Below are 23,233 nucleotides of genomic sequence, written 5' to 3'. Positions count from 1 at the left end.
AGAAGTACTGGAGAGTTCTGAGTGCGGGAGAACACAGTCTGATTTATGTTCTAACCAGATGCCTCTGGCTACTGAGTTGAGAATCCTATATAGGATGTAAGGGGCCAAGAGTGAAAGCCCAATGCCATCTAGGCCAGGTGAAAGGTGATGGTGTTCTGGGTCAGAGTAGGAGTAGGACAATTGCTGAAAAGCGCTCAGAGTCTGCGTGTAATTTTAACATAGAACTGAGAGGATTTGCTGACATATTGATTGTGGGATGTGAGAGAAAAAGAGGAGTCAAGAATTACTCCAAAATAGATCTTCAATAAGATTTTGATGAACTAATGAATGGATGAACGAATGAACAACCTACAGCTATTAAACAGCAGGATCAAGATTTGAAACAAGGTTAGTAAAATGTCAAAATACTCTTTGTCATTCTTATCCTTTTAGAATCTGACAAAGAAAGCCTTTCCTTAGAAAAGTGCACGTATGTACATACGTGCCAAATTTGCACAGCATCTTGGGAGGCTCAAGGACCTCTTCAAATCCATCCAGGAATCGTCTGTGTTAAGACAGCCTGCACTTCATCATACCATCTACCGAACATAAAACTTGATTTTCAGAAATGCAGTTTGTATAAAACTTTTGCAAAAGCATCTCTTGCGTAAAGGTCTTATAAAATGGTCTTACTTCAATCTTACAAAATGAATGAATGTAATAGGAAAAAGAAACAAATTGTATTTCTGTCATCTATGTTTAAAAATAATCACTACATGTATTGGAATAGAACAATAATTTCTAATTCAGTATTATAAAAAGTAGTAATTAGGATTAACACATTATTCTTGATATTTTTAAAGCCTAAAGAAAACTGTACATTTCCTTGCAGTGAGATCACAAAAGTTAAAGCATCGTCTCTCTACTTGTGGCTGGAATTATAAGAACTCAGTCCAGTAATACTAGTTTTCTCATACTGGTAGAAGTTTTAACTAATGGAGTTAGATGTCCTTATTTAATAACAAATGAGAAATAAAAATTAAATGTGGTTTGGTCAGTAAAATGTTCCATGGGGGAAGAATAATAAAGAATATTTCTAGAAGGAGTGCTATTTTGAGCAAAGCATAATAGAAGACTGAATACTGCAGTGTTTTATGAGCCACATAAACAACAAATATAATTTATTACATAATAATAAGATAATTCAGTGTAGTCTTCACCTTAAAGTAAATCTAAAAAGCAATCCAAGAGTTGCCCTCACATTGTTACAGATTATCTGTTTAGTCTACGTAATCCTCATGTGTATATATAAACAACATCTTTGTACCATCTATGTTTAAATTATATTTTTAAGCCCTCTAAGGCTTTGAGGGAATGAGGTTGTTTTATATTTTGCCTCATAATTTAAACACTTTTACGTAAATTCCAAGGGCTGTTTTCCAAGGTGGGACACTGCCACAGCCATAAAACTATTTCAAGCCACTGGGGATCACAAAGTTAAAACTCTAGGGACTAACACTGGGGAGCTTTGCTCACAAGCTTCATGAGCACCCTGAAGATCTGTCTAAGGCAAAAAGAAGAAGAAGAAAGACAGAAAGATGAAGGAAGGAAGGAAGGAAGGAAGGAAGGAAGGAAGGAAGGAAGGAAGGAAATAGAGAAAAATATTCAAAATCAGTCTCTCTGTGTGTTAGTACCCCACATCTGGGTACAAAACTCTGGTCCTGGGCTTGTGCTGCTTGATCCTGTAGCAGTCTACATTTTGTTGCCCTATACCCTTAGAGAGTTGAGAAAAATGCCTGTCATGTTTCAAACTGATTTCAGATGATGAGGGGACTGTGAAAAGGGGAGTCAATAGAATTTCCACTTGCTAAGATACAGGCACCAACAGGATGACCACAAAACAACAACACTCGAGCCTTAATTGGGACTTTTGGTTTTTATGGTCTTACAACAGAGTCAAAATTATATTTAAATTTTCCATGGCTCATTTTTATGAGTGAAATATGAGCATTTACCCAGCGAAAGAAAGAAGTAGGCAGACAGGCAGACATCGGACACGTTTTAAAAAATCTATAAAATTCCATGGCCCCAGAAACAAAAATCATTTTCAATTAAATTAATACCAAAATGAGTTATAGATATGAACTTTGGTATGTGGTAGTTGTTGTAAAATGAGAAACTACATTATAGAAATGGTGATAATACACTTCTCATACTCTGCATATTCATCTATAAGTCAGAATGTATTTCTGTTTGGAGTATTGGTGTTAACATGCTTTCTTAGCAGAAGAGTAGAACAGCCCTTATGGTGTATGTTATGAATGCATATTAACAGCACAGGCATTTGCATATCTAGAACTATAGTAGAAAATGCATAACAAAATTTCTTTTGAAACATTATTGTACAAACATACTTAATTCTTGCTAAATCTTGACATAACAACTTTTTATTCCCCCCCCTTTTTTTGAAAAAAACGAAAAGCTAAAGCATCCAAACAATAGATTAGCAGTCAGAAAACCTGAACACTAATTCTGTTCTTCCACCCCATCAGCACCAAAGGTTTTTCTTTCATGTTCAAAGGCAGGAATAGCACAGCCTCAAATGTTTTTATCAATAAATTGTTTCTCACTTTTCTGCAAATGCCAAGATAAAATATAAAATCCACCCTTTCAATGAAGTACATTCATGATAATTTTCTATTGGCGTATCATGTCATCTATTCCTTGGATTTTGATTTTCATGTTTGTGATGACTTTAATACAATGCAGCTTTTGGAGACTTTGCAAGTTTAGAATATGGTGCAATATACAAAATTCAAGACAGCACTGGCTGCTTTGTGGCTCATGACTCTGATACTTATGCTCCTTTACATTTAAAAATTAAACCATATGTGAGACCAACAAAATTCTGCAACTAGCCTTCCTATAGAAACTCACTATGCTAATATAAAAACTGTGTGTACTTCTTGAATTAAAAGCCATATGAAACATACTCAATGCACCCATTACCAAGTGATATATTCTTAAACAACAAATTTTAGAGTGACTATGGTATATCTGGTTTTTTGAAAAACAAGAGCTAGGCCAGCCTACCTATTTTAACTTAGGAGTTTATAGTCTGACTCTTATTTTAATTTGCATTTTTTACTGGGCCATTAAGAGAGAAAAATGATCTGCTTTTACATATTTTCTACTTTTTGCCGACTTCCCCATCTTTTCTAGAACTGTCCAGGAAAAGTCGAGCAACTTTTTGAAGAAGGTGGAAATTAGTTGGGTATGACAGGAGCAAAATTGAATTTAGTGTGAGGCCCTTGGTGCCAATTTGGATCCAAAGTGCATTAAAGCAGCAGAATTCTAAACCCTTCAAAACTGGGATTTATAAGGGGAATGCTAACACAGATTCCACAGTTACAGCTCTGCCAGGGATTACTTTAATACCAAAAGCATACTCTCTCACTTTATAGAAAGAGATTACTCAGTTGTCAAACAACAAAGGTTGTGTTTATTTGTTTATTTTAAAACTTTTATTTATTTATTTATTTGTAAGCTCACTTTTTACTTTACTGGCAGGCAATCCTGAAATCAAATGTCCTTTATAGGGGTGGGGGCACGGGAGAAGAGAAAAGGGGAGGAAGGTGGAGTTTGTCTCTGGCCCCACAGTTCATTTTATCTATAAGGCTTTGCCAGCTTTGCTTAACTGTTTCCACCCTGCTTTTGTTAAAAAGAAATCAAAAGTGTGGAGTGGGGAAAAAAATAAATCTGAAATACACTTGATCGGGAAAAACAACTGGACACTGATAAAAGAACAAGAAGATATTTAAATTGATGTTAGTCTAGAGAAAAATGCGAGGACAAGATTTTTAAGAGAAAGAAAAAAATCTGAAAGTTAAAAAAAAAAAGAAACAAAAACAGGAAAGCTAATCTTTGATTAAAATACTCAGCAGAATGTCAGAGAGAGGAAGACAAAAACCTAAGTGATAAATTTTATGTTTATTGTGTCTGAAATGAAATGAGAAGGAACAAGCAAGTTAATGCTGGGAAGAGATAAGGGACAATAAAAGAGTGAAGTTAGTGACTTTCCGCAGAGGACAAAGTATGTAGTTTGAAATCCTTAACAATGGACTTGCAGTGTCTCTGCAAAAGTTGGTGAAAGATACCAGCAAGTGTAGGAAGGGGAGTATCTGAGGATGTCTTTCACAGACCCCAGATGGAGAAGCTGTTCTTTTATTCCAAATCCCTAAGAAGCACAGAAGTCTTACATGTTAATAAGAGAACACACAGACACACACTCATAAGTTACATGCTGTGAAACAAAACAAGAAAATGAAACCTTTGTTGACCCCTGTTCACTTACATGAATCTTAGTTTGGTTAAACATCTTAAGACCAGTTTCCAGCTCCTTTTCATGGCTTTCTTTCCCTGGGTACCCAGGTGCACAAATGGGATGGTGATCTTTACAAAACAACATCATCAACAACAACAAAAACCTCTTGCTCACACAAAAGCCCACCTTGTAAATGAATGGAATATTAACGACCACCTAATACTTGCACCGTTGGCAGGGCGAAACTGAACACTAACACAGCTATTTCTACAGATTGCCAGTGAAACCGAAGCAGCTCGAGGAGAAATGCACCTACTGTACGTGAAATGCTGGTGCAGATTTTTTCCTATCAGTCTAACCTTCTGTGTTGATGCATGAATGCTGGTACCCACTTACAGGGATGCCAGATGATCAGTGCAGAATGAAGGTCCCAAGAGAGAGGATCACATGGCTCTCTCTGCCCTGTGACGTCACTAGCAGATGGCATGGGTACCAGCTCTGGCAGTTGGCATCAATGTCACTTTTTAGAGATCAATGAGATAGTGCAGATATACACAGATCTAGAGACTCCAGGAGACGATGCGACACTCAGCCTGAAAAGATTTGGAAGACCCAAAATGAAAACTGATTATTGAATGAAATTAAAACCTAAGGTAATATAAATAAAGATATACTTCAATTGATGCTGGCTTTGCATGCAAGTATTTAAAGATACAGTGTCACTGTCTTATAGTATTTATATGCTCTTTGCCATCTATAACTTCTTATCATATTTCATTCTTATGATGTAATTATCACATACTTTCACTGCTATTATGTAACACTGCAAGTATGTGGACATTACTAAGAGTTTGTGTATGTGTTCGTGTGTATATGTGTGTGTTGAGGGGGCTGGAGATTGTTAAACTGAAAAGTCTCTGCTTTAATGTGCCTATTTGTTTGAAGACTTTAGATGAAAATACTTGCTGCTTCACCAAACAAAAACCAAAATGCATTTGAAACACAAATTATTTTCCCCTTTCATTTGGGATTCTGAACACACGTGCACAATTGCAGTCAGAATCCTTGGACCGTTCCTGTCAGATATTAGCTAGAGGGAGACTTGTATGGCTCGTAGAACAAAAACACTACGAGAGTGGTTTTTGTCCAGGATGATTTGAACAGCAGTAATCAGACAATTCTATTCGGAAAAAATTTAAATGTAAATAAAATCAGTCTCAATATTTTTTTTAATTAAAAGAAATTGCCAGTGATTTTTATGCTTTAAATTTATTTATAGAGTTTATTCCAAATTAGCCTAATCCCCTTTTCTTTTTGAAGCCTGGGAAAATAGTGCTGTTTTACATAATTCTTTACTGATCAGAAAAAATCAGTTTAAAAATTGACTCTGATTATAATCTTTTCTTTAAATTTGTATATTCCCACACCCACTTATCTAAATTCACAGTTGTGTGATACAGCAAATAAAGTTAAGGTTTTGTTTGTTTGTTTGTCTGTTTTTAAAAAAGAACACAAATTTGTTAGCTAATGGAGAGATAGTACTTTCCATTTTAAAAACTGGTTTATCTTCTCATTTTGTGCTCAGGGGAATTGGAATTAATGAAATTCTGCATTGAAATTTCATATTTTGCATTTGTTTGAATTCCACAATCTTTTTTGGGGGGTACTAAAATCCAGTTTAAAGGCAAAGAGAAATGGAGATGGTGGTGATCACAATAATTATATGTTTCATTTTTATTTTCTTTTGATAATTTGCTCATATAAATTAATCCTATTGAATGCATCAATGTCTTCATAATTACTTACCTTCACAAACTCAAAATTATATTTAATGTTAAAAAATCAGCCCAGAATCAATCTTTTCCACGTGTTTTTGTAGTCTTATGATTAAATAATTAAATATGTTTTAAGTGTATAAACTTTAAAAATGAAAACTCTTTAAATATTGTGCTGGCATTTTTTCAGGTAATTTAAGATTAGAGAACCATGTTAACACTACCGTTTGATGAGTCTGTTGTAATGCCAGAATCCCAGATGTGCAGAAAGTTTTCTAGAGAATGCGAGGACCAGAAGCAAATTAAGAAACCAGAAAGCTTTTCCAAACAGATTGTCCTTCGAGGAAAAAGCATTAAAAGGGCCCCTGGAGAAGAAACCGAGAAAGAAGAAGAGGAGGAAGACAGGGAAGAAGAAGACGAAAATGGGTTGCCTAGAAGGAGGGGTCTCAGGAAAAAAAAGACAACCAAGCTGCGATTGGAAAGGGTCAAGTTCAGGAGACAGGAAGCGAACGCGCGCGAGAGGAACAGGATGCATGGCCTCAACGACGCTCTGGACAACTTAAGAAAAGTGGTCCCCTGCTATTCTAAAACCCAGAAACTGTCCAAAATAGAGACTTTACGACTGGCCAAAAACTACATCTGGGCACTTTCTGAAATTCTGAGAATCGGCAAGAGACCAGATCTGCTCACATTCGTCCAAAACTTATGCAAAGGTCTTTCCCAGCCAACTACAAACTTGGTGGCAGGCTGCTTGCAGCTCAACGCCAGGAGTTTCCTGATGGGTCAGGGTGGGGAGGCTGCGCACCACACAAGGTCACCCTACTCTACCTTCTACCCACCCTACCACAGCCCTGAGCTCACCACTCCCCCAGGGCATGGGACTCTTGATAATTCCAAGTCCATGAAACCCTACAATTATTGCAGTGCGTATGAATCCTTCTATGAAAGTACTTCCCCTGAGTGTGCCAGCCCCCAGTTTGAAGGTCCCTTAAGTCCTCCCCCAATTAACTATAATGGGATATTTTCCCTGAAGCAAGAAGAAACCTTGGACTATGGCAAAAATTACAATTACGGCATGCATTACTGTGCAGTGCCACCCAGGGGTCCCCTTGGGCAGGGTGCCATGTTCAGGTTGCCCACCGACAGCCACTTCCCTTACGACTTACATCTGCGCAGCCAATCTCTCACCATGCAAGATGAATTAAATGCAGTTTTTCATAATTAATGAGGAAAATGAAAATAAACAGTGGTCATTCACCTTCCCCGTCTAATTAAGACAAAGCAGATGCTTGTGGGCTGAGTAATTGGCACAACTCTATCTAAGGTGTTTACTAGTTTCTGAAGTGTGTTTCAACTATTGTGAGAATTTTCTATGTAATAATAAATCTCTTTTCGTATGAGAACTTCTTTTCCTTTCCTTTTGTCTGTAAAGCACTGTGATTCTGTTTCTACTGGAAAGATTTTTTCCTTTTTAATTTTATTTTAAACTTACTTAATTTGTTTGAACAAGGTGTCTAAGAATATACTGTTGAATAAAGACATGCACACAGCATAATTCAATGTCTATTTTGGTTGTACAGTAATTATAAAATGCATGTTATGAAAATCAGATGAATAAAATGATGTGTTTATAATTATTAGGAATTATATATTATGTATCTTTTAAAAATTGAAATTTTAAAATATTGAGAATATCACTAAGCTGACAATGATATTGGGAGATGCATTTGCAACAATATAAAAAGCTATGCAATTTTGTTTTTATTAAGGATGAATCTAAATGAATTCAATTGGTAACTATTCCTCTTTAAGTATTTGCAGATGGGGCAACATGATATTTGGGTAGCCGATGTCATAATTTGGGGACAATTATCTCAATCATCAAGAAAAAATTTCAGCACTTGTTTTGTATTATTCAGAAATTAACTGTACAGGTTTGTTATCACAATGTATAATTGTGTTTTTCCAACCCACATTTTTAAGGCAATTAAACATAGATATTTCCACTCGTAAAGGACATCTATTAGCTGTGATATTTTTGCATGCTACTTATTATTTCCTGGTACACAGCTGCTTTCTGTCTCCAATAGTCCCCACTCCTCATTTCAGAAATATTTCTGGATTACAAAACCGTAGGAGCTAAAACAAATTTCTTAAACAAAATGGCCAAAGCGCTTACAAGAATTGTTTTTTTCAAGTGTCTTAAATGAAAGAAGAGAAGCCCATGAGGGTTAAACATCCTGGGGAAACAATGATAAATCCTGGTAACCTTCAGCTCGAGCCTAAAATCGGTGGCAAATTTCCAGCAAACACCAGAGTGGATGTTAAAAATGGAAGGTTTTACTCTGCGCCGTTTAAATGTCTGGCCGATCAGAGGCTAAATTCTGTGTGATTAAAAGTTTCCTTATAGAAGGCCACCAAAAACTTACTTTTAATAGCGCCTGGGGAGCTAAACCTCTTAAACAGGATTGAGCCTCTTCTACAATCGTGGGCGGGGTGGCAATGACCTTGCCAAGATGCCCTCTGGTGCAGTTTTGCCTCAGGGGGAGGAGCGGGGACAGCTGCGCAGACCGATGAGGGCAGGAGAAAGTGGGTACAGTGGTGGCGGGACGGGGCAGGTCTTGGGTGGGCCTGGCCAACGCTGCCCCTCGGGGGCCATGTCTGTACCGCCAGAGCCGGCGCAGGCCCGGCAGGGCCTGGCGGGCGGCGCGGGGAGAGGTTGCTGGCGGCGTCGCGTCCCTCGGTGGCCGCCCTGGCACAGGCTGCAAGCCCGTGTCCCGCCCGCAGTGGGCGCCCTGGGGGCTGGGGGCGGGACACGGGCTTGCAGCGAACCCGGGCCGCGGCGCCCACACTGACCTGGCCTGCCCAGGAAAGGGGCCGGGTGGCATGGAGAGCGGCGAGCGCACCGCAGCGCGCGGGCCTGGAGACTGCCCCGCACTCGCTCAGAGAGGGAGAAAGGGGGTCGCCCCTTCACCCGCCCCTTGTGCCACAAGGAGGAACGCGGCGCAGGCGGCGATAGCTCCAGCTCTCTCTTGCCCAAGTGCAGCCGAGAGCTGACCCTGCCCTGCCCCTCCTACGGCTGGCGGGACTTCCTGAGCCGAGGCTGCGAGGCCCGCGCCCCATTCTGCAGAGGACGGCGTCGCCCTCTCCCTCTACGCCTCCAGCTTTACGATCCTGGGCCTTTGGTGCGCCTGGCAGCCGCCACCGAGGGGCAAAGGTGCTGAGCAGCTGCTGGCGCGGGTGCTGAACGCGCCCTTCTAAGCTGGTGTGTTAGCACCTGTTCATTCAAACCCCAGAGGGCTTAGGGAAAAGCCAGAGAGAGAGGAGGAACTGTGCCCCCCGCCCCAGGTAGACAGAAGTTTGCCCAAGCTAGACAACCGTCTGTCCCCTCTGCCTGTCTCTCTGCACCGGAGTGACTCGCGCTTGCTTCCTCCCATATGCGCAGAAAACCTGCTTTCCCTGGCACTGTGTCCGGGACTCCCAGGCCTCTTTAAGGACCCTCAGACACTAAAAGCCCGACCATTGCTCACCCTGTCTGAGCAAGCAGCAAGAAAGTGAAGAAGCATCTGGAAATGGAAGAATCTGGCCTTTTTGGTTTATTTTTTTAAGTGGTCCTGTTAAATCACTAGCAGAATAGGTGTGGCTTCCCCCACCCCCTGGGCCCCATTTTTCTCCCCTGATTCTTGCTCCAAGGTGACCGGCTGCCCAGCTGAGAACAGCCTCGCGCCTGCTCAGAACCTTGGTTCAGACAGCTTTTGAAACCCGCACAGTCTTTCCGGGATCACAAATTCACGTTGGAACGAGAGATTGCAACAGGAGATGTATCCTCCCGCCCCTCTCTGGCAATGTGGGAGAGCTAGGAAGAAAAGCAGCTGGCTGAGTGAGGAAGAAGCAAACCTCCAAGAGCTTCTGATCTCAGAGCTTTGTCCATAAGGAGCTCAAGCAAAAGAGCCGGGTTTTCGGGCACAGATCCCTGAGAATATGAAATTTCTTTAAAAACTTGGATGCAAAAATGCGATGGATGCTCCCTTCTTCGGTGACGCTTGCCGTGGGGGACAGTGTGTTGTGTGTGACGGGGTGTTGGGCGATCCTTGTGGCTTAGTCCTCCTTCAGATGCTCCTGATAACCCCTGGCATGGAACCCGTCCTTTACACACCACCCTGGCTGTCTGTCAGTTTTCTTCCCCAGCAGAGCTCTTCCTGTTCTCTCTTGATTGCAATCCTGAGAAATCATATGACTTGTTCATTCAAACACCAACATCACAGATGCCATGCACTGCAAAATCTTTTTAAGATAGCACTCCAGTAGAAGGGAAAATAGTATAGTATAAAGAGCATGCAAGGCTTGGGGTCGGATAGGTTTGGGTTAAAATCCTTGCTCTTTTTCTGACCTCATGATTCCCTCACCTCCCAGTGTGAAAAATCTTCCTCTCTTCTGAATGCTTTTAACCACTATTGTCTTCCATATTGATTAGACATCTCTTCTTTTGAGCTGAATTATGTCAGTCTTATATTTGCCTTCACACAATTTTGTTCTTTTTCCTTTATTAGGATTAGGTTTTACATATATGTGTGTATGTGTGTACATATATGATCTATGTTTTAGATCTATCAGGATATATAGCTATATCAATCAGTGGTCTCAACAAAATAAAGATGTACTTCTTTCTCATATAGAGAAGTCATGGGAAGTAGTCCAGGACTGATACGGTTGTGCCAGGGACACCAGGGGCCTAGGCTCCTTCTACCTTTCAACTCCACTAGCTTTAGTGTGGGGCTTCCATTCTCATTCACCTCCTGGCCCAAGACTGCTGCTGGAGTTCTAGACATTGCTTCTTCATTCCAATTAAGAAGAAAAAAGGAGGCCTGGCACGGTGGCTCACTCTTGTAATCCCAGCACTTTGGGAGGCCAAGGCAGGTGGATCACGAGGTCAAGAGATTGAGACCATCCTGGCCAACATGGTGAGACCCCATCTCTATTAAAAATACTAAAATTAACTGGGCATGGTGGTCCATGCCTGTAGTCCCAGCTACTGGGGAGGCTGAGGCAGGAGAATTGCTTGAACCTGGGAGGCAGAGGTTGCAGCAAGCCGAGATCACGCCACTGCACTCCAACCTGGCGACACAGCAAGACTCTCAAAAAAAAAAAAAAAAAAAAAAAGAAAAAAGAAAAGAAAAGAAAAAAGGAGGATGGTGGTAAAAGGATGTTCCATCCATCTGATCAGGCCCCTTTAGAGAATATTTATAGAAGCCCCACCAAATGACTTGTACTTACTAATTGTAGATTTAAGAGAAGCAGGGAAATATATATCCTTTTCAACAAAGTATATTGCCACCTGGAATAAAATCAGGTCCTATCAGTGAGAATGAAAGAGAAAATGGATGTTAGTTAGGCACGTAGCCATGCCTTGAACTCTACTGTCCACCCATTTCCTTCCTCGCCTGTCTGGTACCTTATATTTTTCCCAAGAATTCTCTTTTGGCTTCTATTATCTCTTTCGCTTTTGACCACATACATTTGTGTTACGAATGTCTCTTAGGCATCCCTTGCTTGTAGATGCTAGGTAAGATTTGTCCTTAAGTCCAGTCTCTCTCTCATCTGCAAAATGCATGACCTCAGGTTTCTTGCTGTCTGTGTTTTGAAGGCATGAAGGGACCTGCTTTCATCTCCCATCCCTGTTTCTACCTGCACCTTTTCTCAGTCATATTCCCCATGCCCAGATTGCCCCTGTTGATGCCACCTCCAATGAAACATTGTGTGGCTGGTGTTCTAGTTCATCAGCCCACCTTTAACCTCAGTCATCATTTGGGCATTTGTACCCCCCTTCGAAACTGCTTTCTCTATCTCTCATCACCTATCTCTGGTTCTCTGACCCATAAAGAAAAGCATGTTCTTATTTTAAAGAGCAGGCAGAGTGCCCAAGCTCCTGCTGGTAAAGTTCTCTTGCTTTAACCAGCCAGCCCTCTTGGTTCTAGGGCACTCAGCCACTCCCGTGTGCTGAGTCAGGGTAGGTTCAAGTGTAGCCATTTGATACTCAGAGCAATTGCAACATGGCTCCCCTCAGGCCTGTTTCTGAATGTTCTTATGTATTCTGATACCTTCCCTATTTATGGGATATCCTCCCTCTTCCAAAGGGGTCCTATTTCTTCATCAGGTACTCAATGAAAATCCAAATTAGGAGAAAGTTCGAGTTCTTCTCTTGAGCAGCTCTATACCAGGGACATAGGAAGAGAGGGTCTACAATCTGTCCTCTCATGCTAGAGTATATGACATGATGCTCTAACCAAGGCAAAGATGGAGCTAATTGTAGACCCAAATTGGAGAACCAAAATAAAACAACAACCAAACACCTTTATTCATCATCCTAAAGCCCCAACTAACCTCTCATTCTTTTTCTTTCCCAAAGTTCTCAATAAATACCTGACACAGAATACCTCAACTTCTTCAGTGCCTTCTCTTTGATCTCCTCTTTGATCTTCTTCTATGGTATCATCCAGTCGAGACTGAATGTTGTAATATTTGCCCTAACTTCTATGATATCATTTGGACAAAGAATACTGGTGGGTGCTTTTTTTTTTTAAGGTGTTGAAAACCACTAATAAAAAGAACTAGGATATCAGATTGGAAAAGTGGGCTGGAAATATCATGACAGAAGGCCCTGAGTGCCAGCTAAGCAGCTATGGAAGATTACTGCAGGCTGTAAGCTCGAGGACCAGCTTTGTCCACCGATGCACATTAGCCTGTGCCCTCGGACAAGTGATGCAACTGCCCATTCTCAATTTCCAGTCAAATAAAGATCATAAGAAGTAAAACAAGTTACTTAAGTCCAGTGACTCTTCTTCAATTCTTACTCTCTTTGCTTTCTAGCTGTCCCAGCCTTCTCAAGCTATTGCGGTTCTCCTCATCCTTGTTTACTCTTCTTCAACTCTTCACCAGCACTTAGGCCTCTGCACCTCTCTCCACTGCATCAGTGATCCCACTTCCCATCTCCTGTCCCATCTACATGAGGACTTCCTGAGCTGTGCTGCAGCCCACCAAATATCTTCACTTGGATATCCCACTCACTCTTAAAACTCACTGTGTCTATAATAAAGCCCTCTCCAAAACACTGCCCCTCCTGCCAGCCCCTTCCAGAACTTTCCTGTAGCTTCTTGTGAGTAAATTCACTGAGACTTCTTTGATTAAATGAGATTGGGAATATGAAAAGCACTTTGCAAAAAAAGTGATACTAAATATTTCTCCTGTTTCCTTCTCTTTCTGGCTGTCCCCTTTAAAGTTAGTCTCCAGATTCTGTTGATTTCTTCTTCTCACTTCATACCTGGACAAATATCCTGGTCTCCAACTAATGTCCCCTGTGCCACCTTCCCTACAACCAGCCCACTCCCCAATGCCAAATTAATCTTCCTAAAATACTGCAACACACCCGTCCCTTAGAGAAACACCTTTCATGGTTCTCATTGTCTATCCAATAAGTGATAAAATGTATTTTAATTTTTATTTATCTAAGTCCTCTCTATTAAAACTACAGACAATTATTGTTATTACATGTAACACTTTAGAATTTATAAAGTCCTTTTTGCATATTCACCTTATTTAGTCCTAAGAACATAGTCATGAAGTAACACTTCCCATGATCTTTATTTTACCAGAAACTGAGAATTAGCAAAGTCATGCCACTGTCTATAGGTAGAGAGATAATGAACATAGCTGGCCAAAGCTGGCTTCTCATACTTTTACTCTCAACATTTCACAACCCCTTAGTTGGCACCGAAGGCCCGTGTAGGGATCCCTAGCCCACTTTTCTAATCCGAAATCTCATTTCATTGTATCAATGATAAATGGTTTCCACCACGGTTTCCATCACTTTTTTTTTTTTTTTTTTTTTTTTTTTTTTTTTTTTTGACAAAGTCTTGCTCTGTTGCCAGGCTGGAGTGCAGTGGTGCGATCTCAGTTCACTGCAACCTCCACCTCCTGGGTTCAAGTGACTCTCCTGCCTCAGCTTCCTGGTTAGTGGGGACTACAGGCACGCATCACCACTCCCTGCTAATTTTTGTATTTTTAGTAGAGACAGGGTTTCACTATGTTGGCCAGGATGGTCTCGATTTCACGACCTCGTGATCCACCCACCTCAGCCTTCCAAAGTGCTAGGATTACAGGCGTGAGCCACTGCACCTGGCCAACTTTTTAAAAAAACAGCAGTATGTATGCTTTATTCAAAGGATATCTTAGGAGTCAGTATACACATGGAAACATTTCTGCTCCTGGTGAAGACAGGTGTGGAGGGCCAGGAACCAAGACCCCCTACCCTACCTGCCCTAGCTCTGGAGGTGTCTCTGAGGAGAAACCTTACGATCATTTTTTCTTTTTCTTTTATTTTGTTGAGAGACGGTCTGACTCTGTCACCCAGGCAGGAGTGCAGTGGTGCAATTATGGCTCATTGCAGCGATCCTCTCATCTCTTTTTTAAAATTTTTGCCCTAAAGATGAGGTCTCACTATGTTGCTCAGGTTGGTCTCGAACTCCTGGGCTCAAGCAATCCATTCTACCTCGGCCTCCCAAAGTGCTGGGATTACAAGCATGAGCCACCACGCCCAGCATTTCTTTTTTTAATAGAACAAGAATTTTATTACTCCCACTCAGTAGTTCCTGGGGACTTTGATGTTAAGTCATCCATAACTTGAGAAATACCAGGAATCTTAGTAATCTCAGTGACCATCTTTAACACCATCTTTACAGGGGTCTCATTGACAGGTGTTGCAGGCATACCAGTCATGAAGTCACTAGTAAAAAAGGTTCAAATTACCATAGTTCTCTGGCAGAGTTTGAGGAGCAAGGTTTAAAGGCCTCTATTCTACAGAAACACACCTGTAAGGTTGGACCTGTTTACTGCACATCTGTCTGCCTTCACGTCTTGCAGTGCATCACCTGTTAGAGATGGTCTCTTTTCTCTCCTTCGACTTCTCAAATTCCCATGTGTTTCAAGGTCACCTCCTACATGAAGCCGCCCAGATCCCTCCAGCCTACAATGGCATCATGTTGCCCTGAAACCACAGCCCTGTTGTTTCAACCACACAATTATCAACTAAATTTTTGGTGCCTAAATTATGTGGCATTTAAAAATCTTATTTAGAACATGTATTGCTATTTAGCTTATAGAGATAACTAGCTTGTACGCTCCTTGAGAGCAACATCAATGTTCAATCCTTTTTGTGTCCCTACAGTGCCTGCACTCATTAAATTCTTGATTCATAGATTGTACTTAGGGATACAGCTCTGTTTTAATTAAAGAATAAGCCCAATTGAAGAACAAAGCAGCATGAACCTTCACATCCAACAATTGACACTGAGCAACCATCAGAAGGTTCAGATTTTTCACCTTTCAAGTAAGAATAATGACAATTATGTCATATGAATTTGGTGAAGATTGAATGCAATCATTTAGAAAAAATACTTAGCTCACATCATGATTCAAAGTAAGCACATCATTGATGAGACTGACTACTATTTCTGTTACTCATGTGGTATGCACATTAACCCCTCCTAAATCTGAACAATGTAAGCAACAATGTTTTTCAAAGTAAAAGTTCAATCCCAGTAGCATGTTGTGATACAAATTTGGTCTAGTGGATGTTATCAATATATTTTTTAATACAATAGAAAACAGAGTCTCTTACACACAGTAAAAGCAAAGTTCATCTAAAACTTTGCTTTAGACACACACACACACATACACACTATGATGTCAAATGTCAAAAAAGTTGGAAAGCCACTAATCTGGAAGATATCCATGGTAGCACAAATGTGTGAGAAGATCAGAGAATTCAGGCTCTGCAATGCCTGAACCCCAACTTCTGAACTGTATTATATCATGGCAAATCCTATCACACCAAAAAGGTGAGAATTCCTGGGAGAATCCCCTACAGAATCCCCTGCCAGTTTCCAGATGACTTTTGCAATGTAGCAAGAACCACTAAGATGCCAAGTCAGGAACCTTAGTTCTTATTTCTTGCCAGAGCTTGGAAAAGGCAGTACTGTATATAAGAACTCTAAGGGGTGGTCTCAGCCCAAAATCTCCTTAAGCTGATAAGCAGCTTCAGCAAAGTCTCAGGATACAAAATCAATGTGCAAAAATCACAAGCATTCCTATACACCAATAATAGACAAACAGAGAGCCAAATCATGAGTGAACTCCCATTCACAATTACTACAAAGAGAATAAAATACCTAGGAATACAACTCACAAGGGATGTGAAGGACCTCTTCCAGGAGAACTACAAACACTGTTCAAGGAAATAAAAGAGGACGCAAACAAACGGAAGAGCATTCCATGCTCATGGATAGGAAGAATCAATATCGTGAAAATGGCCATACTGCCCAAAGTAACCTATAGATTCAATGCTATCCCCATCAAGCTACCATTGACTTTCTTCACAGAATTAGAAAAAACAACTTTAAGTTTTATATGGAACCAAAAAAAGAGCCCGTACAGCCAAGACAATCCTAAATGAAAAGAACAAAGCTAGAGGCATCACGCTACCTGACTTCACGCTACCGGGGTACAGTAACCAAAACAGCATGGTACTGGTACAAAACAGGGTAATGGTACAAAACAGATATATAGACCAATGGAACAGAACAGAGACCTCAGAAACAATGCCACACATCTACAACCATCTGATCTTTGACAAACCTGACAAAAACAAGCAACGGGGAAAGGATTCCCAATTTAATAAACAGTGTTGGGAAAACTGACTAGGCATATACAGGAAAGTGAAACTGGAACCCTTCCTTACACCTTATACAAAAATTAACTCAAGGTGGATTAAAGATTTCAACGTAAGATCTAAAACCATAAAAACCCTAGAAGAAAACCTAGTCAATATCATTCAGGACATAGGCATGGACAAAGACTTCATGACTAAAACACCAAAAGCAATAGCAACAAAAGCCAAAATTGACAAATAGGATCTAATTAAACTAAAGAGCTTCTGTACAGCAAAAGAAACTATCATCAGAGTGAACAAGCAACCTACAGAATGGGAGAAATCTTTTGCAATGTATCCATCTGACAGAAGGCTAATATCCAGAATCTGCAAAGAATTTCAACAAATTTACAAGAGAAAAACAACCCCATTCAAAAAGTGGGTGAAGAATATGAACAGACACTTCTCAAAAGAAGACATTTAGGGGCCAATAAACATGAAAAAAAAGCCTATCATCACTGGTCATTAGATAAATGCAAATAAAAATCACAATGAGATACCATCTCACACCAGTTAGAATGACGATCATTAAAAGGCCAGGAAACAACAGATGCTGGAGAGGGTGTGGAGAAATAGGAACACTTTTACACTCTTGGTGGGAGTGTAAATTAGTTCAACCATTGTGAAAGATAGTGCGGCAATTCCTCAAGGATCTAGAATCAGAAATACCATTTGACCCAGCAATTCCATTACTGGGTATATACTCAAAGGATTATAAACCATTCTACTATAAAGACACATGCACATGTATGTTTATTGCAGCACTGTTTACAAATAGCAAAGACTTGGAACCAACCCAAATGCCCATCAATGATAGAGTGGATAAAGAAAATGTGGCATATATACACCATGGAATACTATACAGCCTTAAAAAAGGATGAGTTCATGTCCTTTGCAGTGACATGGATGAAGCTGGAAACCATCATTCTCAGCAAACTAACATGGGAACATAAAACCAAACACCACATGTTCTCACTCATGAGTGGGAGTTGAACAGTGAGAGCAGATGGACACAGGGAGGGGAATATATCACACTGGGGCCTGTCGTAGGGTGGGGGGCTGGGTGAGGGATAGCATTAGGAGAAATACCTAATGTAGATGATGGGTTGATGGGTGCAGGAAACCACCATGGCATGCGTATACATATGTAACAAACCTGCACGTTCTGCACATGTACCCCAGAACTTAAAGTATTAAAAAAAAATAACTGTAAGGAACAGATGATAAAGAACTGAGATCCTTTTAACGTTAGGAAGGAGAGGAGGAGCCCAGTAAGTTCAAAAACCTTACTTTGAAGTATAAAGTAAGAACAACAAGAAAAAAAAATGTCTTGAAGCACCTATCAGCGTTGTCTGCAAGAATCCAATCAAGTCCTGGATTCACTAGGTCAGGATCGCCAAGCATGGCTGGGCATTTGAGTCACCCAGGAATTGATTCTGGGGTACCAGTTTTCAGACTCCACCTCCACCTACTGAATCACTGGGCCACTTCATTATACGGCCCACATACATTCCTGGAATGCCATCAGCAGACGTATTCCACATCATTAAACAATAAGCACAGTCTTGGAAGTGACAGATAAAGGCTAGTGAAAGGACATCTGCAATACCTTGGGCCAAATATTACAGCCTTTCAGCTCTCAGCAAGACAGTTGGATACAGAAAATTGGATGCAGATGATGGGATAGAACAAGAGGAGGAGGAATTCCAGGTGCCCATTTGAATTTGTAACAATGAGAAAAAAGAGTGAAATCAGAATATGAGCCACCCTAGCCTTTGTGGAGCAGCAGTGAAGTAATGTCACAGGTGTGTGATCTGCCTAGATACAATGACAGCTTTTCTTTCCCACCTCTGAGTAGTTAGTGCTAGTAAAAAAGTCATGTATGCATATTGAAGACCCTGGGATCTGTCATCAGAAAGCAATGATCCCCAAACATTTTGGCATTCTTCCCAGTTCAATTTTGAAATATACCTATTCTCAAATTTCCCTTGATGAACATTCCATAATTTATTTTCAAAATATAAGTGAAGTATATTAGTCATCAGATTTTTATGTGTTTGTGTGTGAGACACAACTTGAGATAAAAGGGGACATCCTAGTGGATTGAGAGCTAGGACTGTCACTCCTCATTTGTGAAGGAGGAATCCAGACTTGCAGTAGCCCTGGGAACACTGAATGCAGCCAACCTCACAGCAGTGTCTCAACGGCAGCGTCACATAATAGCAATTAGGGTTGTGTGCTTGTTATAATGGCAAAATTGTCTGTGTGCATGTTCTACAAGATCCTCTCACAGATTTGGAGAATAAAAAAGATATCCTCCAATTAATTTTTAAAATGTTATTCTCTACTACATCTGGAGAACTGCAAATTGAGATGCTTCAGTCTCTACAGGATGACTATGCAAGGTGGTGGCGGGGCGGGGGAGGCATCCCACATCACAGCAAGGAGGATCTAGACAGGAATGCAGACTGGCTAACACCTTCCAGGAACTTGAACTGTGGGGAAAAACATTTTCACTCTTCCAGTTGGCTATTTCAGGGCTGTATAGCCATAGCTTTCCATTAGCTGGTGACTCAATGGTCATGAAAAGAGGGATAGAAACGCTGTCAACTTTCCTTACAAAAAACAAGGGCAATACTTTGGCAGTTGCTGTATGTCTTCAACTAAACCTTAAAACAATAGGTCTTAGCCTTCACATTTTCTGTCTGAACAAGGGAAGGAAACTGGAGGATTCAATAAGAGCCGTTCATTCATTGAACAATTCTTTATCGACTCCCTACCCTAATGAATTCTCTGCTGCTCCGGGCAATGAGAATGCAGTGAAGGAGGAGGAAGTGACAAGCTCCCTGTGTTTATGGGGTTTCTAGTGTAGTGAGGATGTCTATACATCCTTTCACCCAGTCATCACTGTTCAGGACATCCCACACCAAGTGCTACGCAATGTGGGGGAAGAAGGTAGACTCAGTGGTGAACAGGGTAGATGTGGTCCCTGCTCTCTTGAAGCCTGAATAATCAAGGCCCAAAGACCACCCATTTGTCCAACAAATACCTATTACTAAACTACAGTTTATCAGACACCACACTAGGTGTGGAGGATAAAAAAATGTAAAAGACACAACTTCTATCCTCCAAGAACAAGGAATACAAGATGAGTGACAGATATATAAATTATAAATATAAATAAGTAAGTCTAAAGCTTTAGTGGAGGGGACACAGATGGACGCATTGTCTGCTCAGCTTGGGCAGGGCCATGGGGGGCCAGGAGAGGAGTTTCCTGGAGGAACAGGTACTTAACCAGGACCGTGTGGGTCAGAGGTCAGTGATATTTCTCAGGTGGGCCAGTGTGGGAAATTCATTTCCAGATTATTTCTCCCATTATTTCTTTCCAGATGGAAATGTGACACTCCCAGCCTCCCAGTATCTCCTATACCCTTCTCTCTAGGGACGGAATGCCTTCGTCTGATTGGAAGGCATTGGGAAGGAAAATTGGGCATGCTTGACTCAGTTCCTCCTTCTTTCCAGCCAGCCCGCTCTTGTGTGTTCTCAAGCGCTCCAAGTTAAGGAACCGTGGGAGGCCCGCAGTGGTTCAGGGTCTTCTATGATTATTTGGAATAGTCTGTCCAATTCTAGGGTTGAGTTAGCAAGTGCATGTAGCTCGTGCTCCAAGAGACATTCTCTGACCTCTACTTTGTCTGTTATAAAGTTGATCTTTGGCTTCCATTTACCTTATTTCTTATTTCTTTTTTTTTATTGATATACTTTAAGTTCTAGGGTACATGTGCACAAAGTGCAGGTTTGTTACATATGTATACATGTGCCATCTTCCTGTGCTGCACCCATTAACTCATCATTTACACTAGGTATATCTCCTAATGTTATCCCTCCCCGCTCCCCCCTCCCCCCAACCACACGACAGGCCCTGGTGTGTGATGTTCCCTACCCTGTGTCCAAGTGTTCTCATTGTTCAATTCCCAACTATGAGTGAGAACATGCGGTGTTTGGTTTTCTGTCCTTGTGACAGTTTGCTCAGAATGATGGTTTCCAGCTTCATCCATGTCCCTACAAAGGACATGAACTCATCCTTTTTATGGCTGCATAGTATTCCACGGTATATATGTGCCACATTTTCTTAATCCAGTCTATCATTGCTGGACATTTGGGTTGGTTCCAAGTCTTTGCTATTGTGAATAGTGCCTCAATAAACATATGTGTGCATGTGTTTTTATAGCAACATGATTTATAATTCTTTGGGTATATATCAGTAATGGGATAGCTGGGTCAGATGGTATTTCTAGCTCTAGATCCTTGAGGAATTGCCACACTGTCTTCCACAATGGTTCTAAGAAATTGGATTCAAAGAGAAAGGGGTTGCTACTTATTGAGAGCTCCCTCTGAGACTCTAAGAGAAGGGGGTTTCAGGTAGAAATGTTCCCCTAGAAAGGGGGAGGTACAAATCACTTTCAAGAATTGCAAGTTCTGTTTGACTTGGGTGTTTGGAGTAGCAGGGATTTGCCTAAAGTGAGCCTGGAGAAGCTGGCCAAGGAAACATCATGGAGAGCCTTGTAGGTCTGCAGAAGAGTCAGCCGAGGGATCCTCCACAGAGGAATGTATCAGCAGATTTGCATTTTAGAAGGATTGCTGCTCTATGGTAGCAAAGTGAGAGCTGCAACCTGAACCAGGGAACTAATTAGGAAATAGTTCCAATGAAAGATGACAGTGAGTTAGAAAGGAGAGGAGAGGCTTCAGGGGTGATTAATAGAGAAAAATGAGAGTATGCACTGCCTGAATCTGGAAACCAAGGAAGAGAGGAGAGGGGGAAGAACACACACATGTGTGACCTAGATCGGGTAGGTTGGGGTGGGATGGTGATGAGACCCTCAGTTTTGAACGTGTTGAGACTAAGTCCATTGTGGAAAGTCCTGACTGAGTTATGTACTAGGCGGCTGAATGGCAGCTCTCTATGTCTGAAGTTGAAGCGAGGTCTGAGCTGCAGTTGTGGACTTAGGGGCATGGATGGGCTCAAAATCAGTGCAGGGCCTGAAAAGAAAAGAGAAGCAAGGCCAGAGTTTTAATACTTGAGTGTCCTGATTACAGCTCCTCGTCTGTATTAAATATTCTGCAGGAGAAGCTCTCTGTTTGTATTTGGAGTTATTATTCCAGAATTCTCCCAGAATTACTGCAGGAGCAACTGTAAGTGACAATACCAGGATTTTTATTTTCTGGCTATGATTAAAGACCACACAGACAAATGCAAAATACAATTTTTGATGACAAGATTTGTGAAACGATATTGTTGTAAAGTTTTCAAAACTTCTCTGTTGTATAGTTTTGTGTCATAGAATCAGATACGGTAACAAGAAAAAGTTAGTGACCTAACTCAAAACCATTCTATTAGCTGAGCTGAATGACACATTTAGAAAGTGACCGGAGAGATTTTTTTTCAACCTCTCTAATGATCAGTATCCTTATTTGCATTTGTGGGATCCATAACATATTTATTGATAGCATTTGGGGGAGATTAAATTAACAATATATGTAAAGCATTCTATCACATAGTCAGGGCTCTATAAGTAATGATTATTGTGATTATTTGTGAGACAGTTGAGCATTTTTGGTAATACAATTGTAATTCTTCTGCATGCAGATCACCCACAGCAACATTTTGAAAGTATGAGCTGACTTCTCTTTTGCTATCACCTCCTTCATTGCCAGTCTGTGTTTATTCTGGGAAGGCCAACTAATTTTAGTATTATCCCAAATCAAATAGAATTAAGAACAAAAATGTGTAGCCAGAACCAAATTACAATATATGTTAAAGGTCATATATAAACGCTGTATTATTTGTGAATGCAGATTTTTCATACCACTGTCCCATATTATCAGAGATCCCCTTTGACATGGAGCCTAAGAAGATGAGGGAAACAGGCCACCTGACTTAGTGGAGACCCTCCCAACCTTCTCCACCCCAAATAATAGAGAAATGGCTACTTCCCATGGAGAGAAAGGAAATGAACATTAATTGGTATTTTTGAAACTATTCCATGACCATCATTATGTTGACTTCACGCTTCATCTCATATAGTCCTCCGGACAGTGCAGGGAGAGGGATATGGTATGGCAATTCCATTTTACAGACAAAGATTGAGATTCAGAACAATGAAGCAACTTGCCCAAGCTCATAAAGTCAATCAACAGTGGATCTAGGATCCAACCCAGGTCTGTGTGACCAGCAACCTCTCAATCTCTCCATGCACCTCCGTTCCCCAGAGAATTACAGTAGTTCACATTTAACAAAGCTTCTTCAAGGCAGGCCCCATCTAAGTACCTCATGTGTACTTTTTCTTTAATCCTCCTAACAACATGGGGGGTACATACTATTAAAAGCCACATCAG

The 23,233-nt window shown here is 40.9% G+C and overlaps 2 protein-coding genes across 5 annotated transcripts in view; both read left to right on the top strand.

Annotated features, from left to right (window-relative positions):
- Window positions 1-8,092, top strand: part of NEUROD6 (neuronal differentiation 6) — a 779,410-nt gene extending 771,318 nt beyond the window's left edge. For 3 of the 4 annotated variants that reach the window (XM_050783253.1, XM_050783252.1, XM_050783251.1), the window contains exons 2-3: window positions 4,830-4,956; window positions 6,410-8,092. In XM_050783253.1, coding sequence (XP_050639210.1) covers window positions 4,939-4,956; window positions 6,410-7,303 — 912 coding nt within the window. In that variant the 5' untranslated portion in view covers window positions 4,830-4,938 and the 3' untranslated portion in view covers window positions 7,304-8,092. Of the gene's footprint in view, window positions 1-4,829; window positions 4,957-6,272 lie in introns of those variants that run through there. The other variant, XM_050783250.1, reaches the window with a different exon arrangement.
- GGCT (gamma-glutamylcyclotransferase) overlaps window positions 1-23,233 on the top strand; it is a 1,150,694-nt gene that overhangs the window by 313,779 nt on the left and 813,682 nt on the right. The gene's annotated exons all lie outside the window — the stretch shown is intronic.

This window comes from Macaca thibetana, chromosome 3 (genome assembly GCF_024542745.1).
Source record: "Macaca thibetana thibetana isolate TM-01 chromosome 3, ASM2454274v1, whole genome shotgun sequence".
Lineage (NCBI taxonomy): Eukaryota > Metazoa > Chordata > Mammalia > Primates > Cercopithecidae > Macaca > Macaca thibetana.
This window is presented reverse-complemented; position numbering and strand designations above follow the sequence as displayed.